The 12,035-nt window shown below is 45.2% G+C and overlaps 1 protein-coding gene across 2 annotated transcripts in view; it reads left to right on the forward strand.

Moving 5' to 3' along the window:
* The first annotated feature begins 10,987 nt into the window (after positions 1-10,987).
* The window catches only part of KIF13B (kinesin family member 13B), a 120,781-nt gene continuing 119,733 nt past the window's right edge, over positions 10,988-12,035 (forward strand). The window contains exon 1 of one of the 2 annotated variants that reach the window (XM_052690865.1): positions 10,988-11,151. In XM_052690865.1, coding sequence (XP_052546825.1) covers positions 11,097-11,151 — 55 coding nt within the window. In that variant the 5' untranslated portion in view covers positions 10,988-11,096. Of the gene's footprint in view, positions 11,152-11,278; positions 11,313-12,035 lie in introns of those variants that run through there. The other variant, XM_052690874.1, reaches the window with a different exon arrangement.

Genomic DNA, 12,035 nt, shown 5'->3' on the forward strand with positions numbered 1-12,035 from the left:
AATTTAAGCAATTCAATAGCATACTGTTGAAGCATCACACTAACACTGCCATCTCACACCATTGTTTAGGGGTGGGTTTTGGGTGGGGACGACTTTAAGCTGTGGTATGACATCCCTGTGCATCCAAACTGTTCTTCTACATCAGTTCTTATGGGAAAATCTGTTTTTCTTCCAATCAAACCACTGCAAGTGTATTTTTTGGAGCACATTCTCAGTGTTCAGTGCAGTACCACACTGCCACACAGCAAAGTTTTGTATCCTCATTTTACTCTCGTATCATTGCCTTTCCATCACTTCTTCTGTACTCCCAAGCAGTTTTGCCTTTTATTTACATGTTTTTGCTTTCTCTCCCCTTGAATTCCCATTCTCCTGCACACGGACTTTATCAGTGAGACAATTTGACAGATTTTCAGCCTTCGAACAGACCCCATTTCTTCAAATAATTATGGTTTATCTTTTTGAGTTTATCTTTGCATCAAGCACAGAGCCACCGGCTCCAGGAAGGCTTTCTCCTCTGCATACCCTGAAACCTGCTCAACAGGGTGAGGTTTTTCTTGTCAAAGCTTTCATTGCAGTTTCAAATGGAAGTTAATTTATCTCCTACATCCAACTTGCACGGAATGAGAATTCCATTTGTATTCACAGCAGTACTGCAGCCATCAGACATCAAGCCTACAACGCCTGCAAAAAACTCTCCTCCCATATGCCATGTATGGATGTTTCTTGGGTTTTCAGCAAAACAGCTTTTGCAGAATGGTTTTTCTTGCTGCTGCTGCTCTAAGCAGTATGAAGGACAGCATTTAGGCTGAATCCTTCTGCAAATTTCTTCTTAAATGACCTCCTGCTGATCTGTAACTCAGATTTTCAGCTCCAGCTCCCACTACAACCTCAGATTACTTTATCCATCCAAACATTTGTTCTCAGAAGGAGTGGTGATGCAGTGGCACAGCTGCACAGGGAGGTGGTGGGGTCAGCATCCCTGGAGGTGTTCCAGAACCATGGGGATGTGGCACTGAGGGATGGGGGCAGTGGGCATGGTGGGGTGGGTTAGGATGATCTTACAGGTCTTTTCTAACCTGAGTGATTCTATATGTCTTTGGCAAGGACAAAAGAGGCCTGAGTGCAGTTCTGGCTAACACATCACATCTGAGCTGGCAAAACCACACAGTATGTGCCAAACACAGCTTCAATTAACCAGCTGGAAAAAAGAGAACACTCATATATATGTTATGGGTTAAGCCTAACCTCGGCTCACATAACTTCACATGTTCACCATTTGTGGGTCAAAATCTTTACCTGCGTCATTCTCAGAAGTATTAATGGTAGCCAGCAGGTGGATAATGTAGCTAAGAGGTGTCATAATGCCAGTTTAGAGTCAGAGGCATACATAACCCATTCCTAAAAAAGCAACAGGAAAACTACACCAGGTGATGCACTGCAGATGTGCTCAAAATGAAATGGACATCCAGGTTTCATTGGATGCTCATACATGGAGCGAAACATTGGCTGTATGAAGCAGAAGGAGCTGAGACTGGAGGAAAGGAGCTGCCGGGCACTCAGCTGACAGCAGCCCTCAGTTTCGGTGCTGAGAAAGGATTTGAAGGGGAATTTGAGTACAGATAAAAAAAGAGGACATCAAAAATCTGCACTGTACCTTTTATTTGTTTTCCCATCCTGATGGGAGAACCCAGTGAAGCCCAAACCTGTTTAACAGTTTGGCATTCACATGGATCTTTGGGAAGCATCTGACATGCTGCTTCAATATGAATAACTGTAAGAGTAACATATAAATTACTTATTTGGTTTCCTAGTGGATAAGTAAATCAGCAAAAATAAACATCACATGGTGATGACTTATCCCTGTTTTCACTCCGTGTTTTTGTTTGTTTAATGAGTTCTTGATTAAATTCTTTCTAGCATTTGAACTAACATGATGACACATGATATAGTTGTTTAGAATTCAAATCTTCCTTGATTTCTCTTTGTTGTAAACGAAGAGACAACAGCAATCTGGGCTCTGTGAGCCTGTTTTCCCCGAGTTGGATGTGTCTGTAACATCAGCTAAGCAGAAGATCTCATGTAAAGCCTTACTGCTTTGATGGCTTTATCTCACTAGGTAGGACGGCGCACAAAACATAATGTATGGGCTCCCCCTTCTGCCTCAGAACATCAGTGCATGAAAAAAACGGGGCCGGGATGAATGCCAAGGACTGACAGTTGCTGTGAAATACAAAGGGAAGAGTGCTGAGTGCCTCTGAGAAGCAGAGCAATGCGCTCCCAGAGTCACAGAGGTTGTTAATCCTATTAGTGATGCTGGGGCAGGGGAGAAGCAGCTCCACCGAGCTCTGCAAACAGGCAGCAGCAGAGGATGTGTCAGATCTGCAGCCATAAAAATGGAAAAGAACCAAGGCCTTAAGGGTGTGAGGTGTTTCCCTTGACTCGAGTTAAAAGTTAGGTCTTCACTGGGCAGCTCAACTCTCCATATTCCTCTTACCTCTCGAAACAGGAAAAGGTGATTCATCCCATCTCTTTTTGATTCCTGATGTAGGAAAGGAAAATTGCTCTCCAGGTGCTTCTCTCTGCAAAGACAGGCTGGATAACCACTGCTAATTGGATGTTAAAGCTTTAAGAGCTGAATAAGGTACATAAAGGTAAAATAAGGGTGATGAGGCACTGGCACAGGTTGTTCAGAGATGAGTTGGAAGCCCTGTCCCTGAAGACACCCAGGCTCAGACTGGATGGGGCTTCGATCACTGATGGAGCTGTGGGTGTCCCTGTTCAGGGCAGGGAATGGGACAGATGGCCTTGAAAGATCAATCCAACTCAAATGTTTCTCTGACTCTGTGAATGAGTGAGAAATGAAGGTCCCACCTGCTCCCTGTCCAAACCTTCCGTATGTTTCTGAGAACCCCTGTAAGACGAGATGAGAAGCAAACAACGTCATCATCGGCACTATTTCACAGACAACTTAGATCTCAAAGGCAGAACAATCTGAAGACTGTCAGGAAAAACTAAACCAGTTCAAACTGCATATAAAGCTCCAGCAGCTCTACTTGCAGAAGGAATTGAAGGTTTGGGGAATTAATTAGTGTGCAAATGCCTGGTTTATGTAATGCAGAAGGGTCAGAGAGCTCTGTCCTGGCTGAAGGATTTATCTTTAGAGGCAAATTATGTTACAGGACATATCAAGGTGTGCTGCAAGTCTAGAAGCAATCACTCCAGAATTTCTAGTTCTGCTACAAATTCATGAGAGTGTGCTTCCTGCATGGAGTGATTTGTTATTCTAAGCCATGTGAATATTCAATGTGCAGGTGTCTATTAGAATCCAAGTCCTGCCTCAGGTATGGGTGTGAACTCAGATGACTTCTAGAGAAGAAAGGAAGGGAGGCCACTTTCCACACAGCAGAATAGCTGAAAGTGGTAGAGAAAAGGATGTGCAAAGCTGAAAGTAGTAGAGCTCTCATGGGAGGCAGAGAAAATGTCCCCACTGACCTCTTAGTTAGCAAGAGGGCTTTCCCTTCCCTTTTAAATTGACAGTTCATTACTTTACAAAACCTAGCAGTGACTCTACAATTCAACACTAAACATTACATGAGATATGGTTGGACCAGACTAGACAGGTCTCTGAGCACTGATGGAGCTGTAGTGTCCCTGTTCAGTGCAGGGGAATAGGACCACATGGCCTCTTAGGGTCCCTTCCAAATCAAATGATTCTGTGATTCTATATCTCACAAGTTGTTCAGGGCCATGAGGGCTAGCAAAGCCCCACACACATCATTTCCATGGGAGTGCCCAAACACAGCTGCCACAAAACATCTGCATCAGCCCCAGGACTTGTTAACGGGATGATTCTTCCTGATGCTTTGCATTCTAATGCCTTTATTTGGCTTTTTATCATCGTAACTTTGCAAGGGAGAGAAACAAGCTGGAAAGTCAAAGAGCTGCAGTTGTGTACTGAACGTGAGCAGGGATTTCTGTATGACCTCAGGGCTGTGTACACCTGAGATAAAGACCTTGAAAACTCATCTTTTGCTTCTTCTCCACCAATGACACTTAATGAAGAGAAAAGGGAGATGGAGGCAGAGAAATGAGTGATTAGGAAATCCACAGGGCAGCCTGTCACACTGCAAATACGGAGGATGATTTTGTTTTGGAGTAACATTTTCCAGATGCAAATTCTTATCCAATATTGCTCAAATATTAGCAGTGGCATTATGTTATGTTACTGTCACAGGTTGCCCAGAGAAGTGATGGTGCTCCATCCCTGCAGACAGCCAAGATCAGGCTGGATGGGGCTCTGAGCACTGATGGAGCTGTAGGTGTCCTGCTCATTGCAGGGAGGTTGGACCAGATAGCCTTTAAGGATCCCTTCTAATTCAAATGGTTCTGTTTGACCGTGGAAAAGCTTCTTATGAAACAAGTGCTAGGGCAAGTGCTGTATGACTGTATCAGAGGGATGCAGAGACAAGACTTGGAGCTGGCTGGTTTTGTCCTTCTGGCAGCTGCACGTTGCTCCTTGCTTCTCTGCTCACAGTGCTGAGCCCTAAATCCAGACACCACCAGTGCCAGAGAGGTGGAGGGATGCAAGCAGAGGCAGCAGCAAGATTCAAGTGGCAGGGCTGGGTTCCAGTTTCCCAGTAAGATGAAACAAAATGCTTAGACTCCAACTTCAAGCTGGGTTCCATCTAGAACACACTGAGATGTCAATAGGTACCTTAAGGAACATGTACTAATATTATCACCAGGCAGTGGACGCTGTCAGGGGGACAAAGCACCCTTCTCAAACATAGTTAACAGGGATGGGAGAAGGAAATATTACAATTAGACCTGATTTATATTGCTCTTTAGCCACCGGGTGTCACTCTTGTCTATAGAGTCAGAAGGCATTTTTGGTCTGTCAAAATTCTATCTCGTGAATAAATTCTGCTGCTGCCAGTGGTGACAGCAGCATCCCCATTTATCACACTTTCCCAGGTTACAATATCAAATCACCGCCTTATTAAATTTGGGGTATCTGGAGCTGGCATTTTAGCCTGCAGTGCTATTTGCCAAACACAGGCAAAACACATTAAAATGTTTGGGTTTTTTTTTTCCCCTCTTATTATGAGTGTAAATGCAGCTGGAAAATTCAGATCTGGGTTTGGATTAGGAACTTGAATTGTGCTGGGGGTGTCTGGCTCTCCATTACTTGTCTGGAGGCTGTGCAGCCTCTGCAGGGAGGGATGTTGAAGAAAGGGGAAAGAGTGGAGGAAAAAATAGTGGATCTGGGGGCCTCTCCTCTGCAGTAGCAGAGCAGGAGCACCATGATTCAGCAGATGAAGCTATCAAATACTCCAGCCCTTGAAGCCATGGCAGCTCAGCTCTCACAGCTCACGTGTCTCAGAGGTTCCAATGTGCTGCAAACATTACACAACTCTGTGAATATGCATTTTGTGGTGTACCTGAGATCATCATCCTGCTGGCTTTTTTTTTTTATTTTTTAAATTTGTTTTCCTGGGACTACATGCTTGTCTGGCAACTGCTACATTCTTGTGCTAATTCGGTATTTTCTGAGTTCTCTGGAGATTCTCCTCTTTCTCTAAAAATAGAAAATCCATTTTCTTTTCAAACAAACGAAATGAAGTGTCAAATCTTTATCTGGGGAAAGCTCAAATAAAATGCCACAGGGCTGGTAAAACCAGTTGCTTTGAATCACTCGGTATCAGCAAACCCAAGAGCTGATAAGAGCAATAAAGGTTTTTAGTCAATAGCATAGAGAAAATTCTCATTGGGGCCTCATCCAACAAGCCCATAAATTGATGATATTACATGGCTTGCTTTGCTATTGGAGGTATATATGCTGAAATCTCACTTTGTGTGTGCATCCAAGCATGGATATAGGAAATCTCACTTCCAGGGTTTATGGAGACGTCAGGGCTTGGCTATTGACTCAGGATCCCCACTGGTAATACAGCAAGGAATGCTGCATCCTTTAGTGCCATAGAATTTATGACCAGGACTTTGAACTTTGGAATAAAAAAAAAAAAAAAAAAAAAAAAATGGAGGTAGGTGATCTACAAAAAAAAGTTGGTTTCATGTTTTACCCTGCATTACAACCTACTACAGCATGAAGACTTCAAGAGTCCATTTATTTGCATGTGGATACTCTCACACTAAGCCCAGGATCTGTAAAAAATCAGCTATCCATGACTGGTAATTACATATTCTGTATTACATAGAGTTTTACAAAGGTACCTTTAAAATAATCAAGTATAGCAGGCAATTTGCCAATAGTAGCCTTCTGAACCTGCAAATTTGTACAAACTGCATTGCATAAGAAAGAGGAAGGAAGGAAGGAAGGAAGGAAGGAAGGAAGGAAGGAAGGAAGGAAGGAAGGAAGGAAGGAAGGAAGGAAGGAAGGAAGGAAGGAAGGAAGGAAGGAAGGAAGGAAGGAAGGAAATATTGAGAACAAGCAGAAATTTGATACAACTGATTTGGATAAAAGCACTTTCTGTTTTTCCCAGAGTTATTATTTTCCCAGTTTCTAGCAAGCTTGTGCATAATTACTAGTGTTATCCCAGGGACAGAATTAAAAAAAAGGAACAATCTATGAAGCATGTACAACATTAAGTCCTGTTGTGCGGATGTGTCACTGCACAATTCCTTGCTGAGGATGTGTTCATGGCAGCTGCAAGGCTGCTGGGTGCCCCAAATGCCTCCCAGTCCCTGGTGGGACCACCCTAGCAGCATTCAGCTTCCTGCAAAAGTGAATGGCAGTGACATTTCAGAGCTTCCATGCAAAGAACCAAACACTGATTAAATCTTCTGGTTTAGTTTCCCAAAGCCTGAATCATTTATGGGTAGAAACTAGGTCTCCAGCAAATTCATAATTGATGTGTCTCTTCTGATACAGCATCTTGCAGATGAAAAAATTGATTTAAAATATGCTTGATTTGTTGCTTGTTATGGTTTAGAAGAAGAGATATCCAAAAGTCTGCCACAATTTCTGGCTTGCCCTGAGATACAATTAATCTAGGTGATCTGAGATTTGTTCACACCTTCATCTAGATAAAAATGAAAACCAATCACTTCCACTGCAGCCCAGTTGTACACACATTCCAGGCATCACAGTCAAGTGAAGGAAATCCTTATGACTTTGTTGACTCTATACATTCTTAGCTTATAAAGTACTAACATGAAGGATCCCTTCCCTTCCCTTCCCTTCCCTTCCCTTCCCTTCCCTTCCCTTCCCTTCCCTTCCCTTCCCTTCCCTTCCCTTCCCTTCCCTTCCCTTCCCTTCCCTTCCCTTCCCTTCCCTTCCCTTCCCTTCCCTTCCCTTCCCTTCCCTTCCCTTCCCTTCCCTTCCCTTCCCTTCCCTTCCCTTCCCTTCCCTTCCCTTCCCTTCCCTTCCCTTCCCTTCCCTTCCCTTCCCTTCCCTTCCCTTCCCTTCCCTTCCCCTTCCCCTTCCCCTTCCCCTTCCCTTTCCCCTTCCCCTTCCCCTTCCCCTTCCCCTTCCCCTTTCTCTTCTCCATATTACTGCTTTAATCCCTGCCATGGCCAGGTGGTATAGCAATAACTCTGGCTCCTCAATGTGATGAAAATAGTGTTGCACTCAGAAACTCGATAAATGAATGGGAGGGACTAGCAATGCGTCCCCCCCAAGGATGTTTTGTTAATTAAATTAGCATTTAAATAGCCAGAGCAAATCTGGGAAGTCAGCCCCTCATTACAGTAACTAAGAAGGGGGAAAGGAGTTCCAGACAATTCCCTACAAGACAGGGTTAAGTCGGCGTTTCACAAACTATTTGCCAGGCCTGTCCCTCTCAAGTGAATGCTGCCATCCCCCCTCCTTCTTTCTCCCAGTATAATTAGCATGTTCCAGTGCTGTGAATGGAAACAATATCCTCCCTCCAAGCTGTGCCCCTCCAGGGAGATGCTTCCCACAGATTGTGAAACCCTGAGCCAGGGAAAGGGCTAGTGGAGGAATTCACTGTGGGGTAATTACATTGAGGTAGTCCGTGCCGGTGCAAGATAAGTTGCATTACTGTAATTCATTGCGGGAGACAGGAGCAGTGTAAAGGAAATGTCCACAGGCATAACTGCAGAGAGAAGCTGTTGCTCCAGAGCCCCAGTAGGACTTGATGCAAAAAGACATCCAAGAGGAGAATGGGCTCTAAGGATGTCTCATGGATTGAACAAGTTTGGAGAAAGTAGTGATGACTGTCTGAAAGATGTATGAATCTGAAGTTTCTCTTTGGCAGTTAAAACTGAAATGCTGCTAATGTGTTTTTTTTTTTCACAATTTATGATAAATTCTTCATTCCATGCAGAAAAACAGTGGAAAGCTTGCAAAAATGTTATGTTTGCATTTGTTCTTGTCCATGTAGACAGCACTATAATCATGCAGGCACCTTTCCCTAAGAAATAAGAAGACATACACAATCTTTTCCCCAAAAGGACTTACTGTTTGATCTTATGCATTGCAGGGATCAATGGTAAGGAGCTAATACCAGAGGAGAAGATGCATGGCAAAGGCACAGACTGGATTTGGGTCACACTTGCTACACACAGCAGTCTGCACATCTGGCTGGTTTCATCTCATTTATTCAAATCAGACTGCAGGTGACTCAACCCTATGCAAAAACCCTCCACTCATTGCTCACCATCCCAGCTATAAAGCCAGGATTATATTTATCTCCATCACAAAACACTCAGTTTCAGAAGACATTGGTGCGGTTTGCTGAGGCCCCAGCTGGAAAATACCACAAGAAGTTCAAAGCCTGGTTTCATCCTGTAATCGGATCCTCAAGTTCACAAGTGCAAGAACCAACTGTGCAGGCTGAAAGTGGAACTCCCAGCTCCCAGCAAGAAACTGCACACAGCACTGGGCTGAACATGGCATGCCAAGGAGTTAGAATCAGAGAATCATAGAATGAACTGGATTGGAAGGGACCTTAAAGATCACAGAATCATAGAATGAATTGTGTTGGAAGGGAGACCTTAAAGATAACAGAATCATAAAATGAATTGTGTTGGAAGAGACCACAGAATAATTGAATGAAGTAGGTTGGAAGAAACCAATTCCAGTGCATGGCTGTGGAAAGGGTCATTGATGAACTGGTGTGTTCTGCTCCCACCTATAAAATCTCAAATTGTGTTTCAAAACTTTGGCCACTTGGTCTGACCTGCTGCTGCTGGTGGGATTATTATTATGATAATTATTATTGTTGATATTATTCTTATTATTTACCCTCAGGATAGCTTGCTAACCTTTGCATGCACTGAAGATAGTCTGGCACTCCTGTTAGAAATATGGGCATTAATCCCTGTGCCAGTTAAATCCCAGCTTAGTACTGGTATTTTCCTTACCTTGACAAGATATTCTTCAGATCAGTCAGGCATGAGATGGTATATATTGAGTGCAATTCTTCTGGGCATAAAGTGCTACTTCCTGAAATCTTATGTCAAAACCTCTTGGAGGTGTGTTATTTATTTCTGCCACTGTCACAAAGCCTTGTCTCCATCCTCAATGCTGATGGGCCAGAGGATTACGATTCTGAATAATTTTTATCTGTCCATGCTGAAATCTGGCCTTTCAAAATAGCACAGAGAGAGCCCTTGTTTTGAACTAAAGTAGCAGTGACAAGGCTTTTCAAGCATGACCATTTAAATGAGATTTTGCATTTTTGCATTAGGGTTTCACTGTTGGTCTTTCTAAGAAGTGGCTGTGGTTGAGCAGTTGGGCCATAAAAGGAGGAGAAACTGTAATATTGTTCAAACCACTCCTGATTATTATTTTCCTCAACTGCCTTTCCTAATAAAGCTGTAGTTAATGACCTGAAAGAAGATTGTGGTGAGGTGGGGGTTGGCCTCTGTTCCCAAGTAATGATGATAGAAGGAGAGGTGATGATCTCAAGCTGTGCCAAGGGAGGTTTGGTTTGGATATTAGGAAATATTTATTCTCAGAAAGAGCAGTGATGCTGTGGCACAGCTGCCCAGGGACGTGGTGGGGTCACCATCCCAGGAGGTGTTAAGGAAAATGGAGATGTGGCACTGAAGGATGTGGGCAGTGGGCATAGTGGGGTGGGCTGGTGTTGGACTGGGTGATCTCAGAGGTCTTTTCCAACTTGAATGATTCTATAGTTCTATGATCTTTACGTGACTTCTGTTATCCAGAAGTCTGCAGAGCAGCAAAGCAAGGCTGTGGTGCTTCTTTACCTGTAGAGTCAACCTTGCAGAGAGGTGCAACGTCTCAATGCAGTCTCCTCACAGTGCATACACTCCAAAGCATTAGATAACTCCAGATGGTCAGTTTTCAGGCTTGGCTGTTGCATCTTCATCCCTGTGAATTCTCCCAGTGAACACGAAGTTATCATAGAATCACTAAGGTTGGAAAAGACCACTAAGATCATCTGGTTTCCAAATGCATTATTGATTATCGCATCAAGCACTATTCTATACACTCAAGTAGGCCCATCCTCATACACAACGCTTCCAGAACTCAAATATGAAAGAAAATATTACTTTTGTGGGGAGTTTTAAAAGATATTTTAAAACTTTTATTTCAGTATGGCTCAGTTCCATGACCAAAGGTGCAGTTCTGCTACTTGTGAGCTTATGCAATGGGTGAAGAGTTTGGAAAACGAGCAGGAGAAATACATTTAACGCCAAAAGCAGCATACAACGCTGCCTGCTCACGGTGGAAAATCTCCTTATGCCCCTCAGAAGGCTCTGAGCTGTCACACAGCTCATCCACAGCCGCCCAGGACCAGGGTGAGGGAACCCGCCCTGCAGGCACCCGCAGAGTTTCACTGTCTCTGGAGGACTACATATCCCAGCATGCAACGCTCACGCTCCAACCCCGACCCGCGGGCGGGACTACAGCTCCCAGCGTGCAGCGCGGCTGCCCGCAGGGAGCGGAGGGGCGGTGTGGCGCGCTGCACGCTGGGAGCTGTAGTCCCGCCGGACGTTGGTCCGGCGCGGCACCTCCCTCCCGCTGCCGCCCGGCCTCGGTCCCCCGCCCCGCTCCGCGCTCCTCCCCGCGCCGCCGGCGGTTGTCCCTCGGTAGACGGAAGCCGAGGAGGGAACGAGGGAGCCGGGGAGGTCGGAGCGGCGCGATGGGGGATTCCAAAGTGAAGGTGGCGGTGCGCGTCCGCCCCATGAACCGGCGAGGTGAGAGCCTCCTCCTTCAGCGCCCCGCAGCCCGGCCGGCCCGCGGCGGGAGCGGCCCTGAAGGCGGCGGGTCCCGTCGGCGTCCGTCCGGTCTGTGTGTGGAAGCGTAGCTGTTACCGGGCGTGTGCGGGAGCAGGGCTGGATGTGCTTGTGTCCGTCGGGTGGGTGAAGCCGGGCTGCCCCCACGAGCGGTTGTCTTCGCTCCTGACACGTCTCTGCTTCAAAACCGACCTCTTTTTTTTCCCTCATCTCACCCCGTTTTATGGTGATTTTTTGTTTGTGTGTGTGGACACCCCAGCCCACACCTCCTGCACCTGTTTTACAGCCAGGCCCTACCCTGCGTCGGAGATTTCTTCCTTCTTCCTGCTCCTTGGGGTTTTGGGGGAAAATAACACCGTTCCTGTCTTTTCCCTGCACCTCCGTTGAGTAACTCCTCCTCTTTGCCCTCGTTGGGTGAGGGGCAATGTGTTGACCGGGTGAAATGTGGGGGAAACACATGAAAACAAACACGAAAACTTGGAAGAGGAAGTGTGAATCGAGGAGAGGTTTTGGTGGTGTTTTGGGTTTTGAGTTTCTTTTTTTCTCCCTTCTTTAATTTTATTTTTTTTTTTTCCCCCTCAATGAAACTTGCCTGAGGGTTTTGCTAATCACACCGCGGTCTGGGCATCTGTTTAAATGTTTATGACTCGTCTTAATTAGAAAAACTTGCTCTAGATGATGAGGAAGCAAGTATGAAAAGGGAACTGCAGCCAGGGAGTGGGGAGGTGAAGAAGAAGGCAGGGATCCAAGAAACGTGTAAGGTTTTGTTTTCCCACATTCTCACAGAAGTATGCCAATAATTCCTTGGGGGTGATGGAGTGAAGGCAGTTTAATAGCTACAGCTA

Source organism: Tympanuchus pallidicinctus, unplaced genomic scaffold (assembly GCF_026119805.1).
Source record: "Tympanuchus pallidicinctus isolate F22 unplaced genomic scaffold, pur_lepc_1.0 scaffold1, whole genome shotgun sequence".
Taxonomy (NCBI): domain Eukaryota; kingdom Metazoa; phylum Chordata; class Aves; order Galliformes; family Phasianidae; genus Tympanuchus; species Tympanuchus pallidicinctus.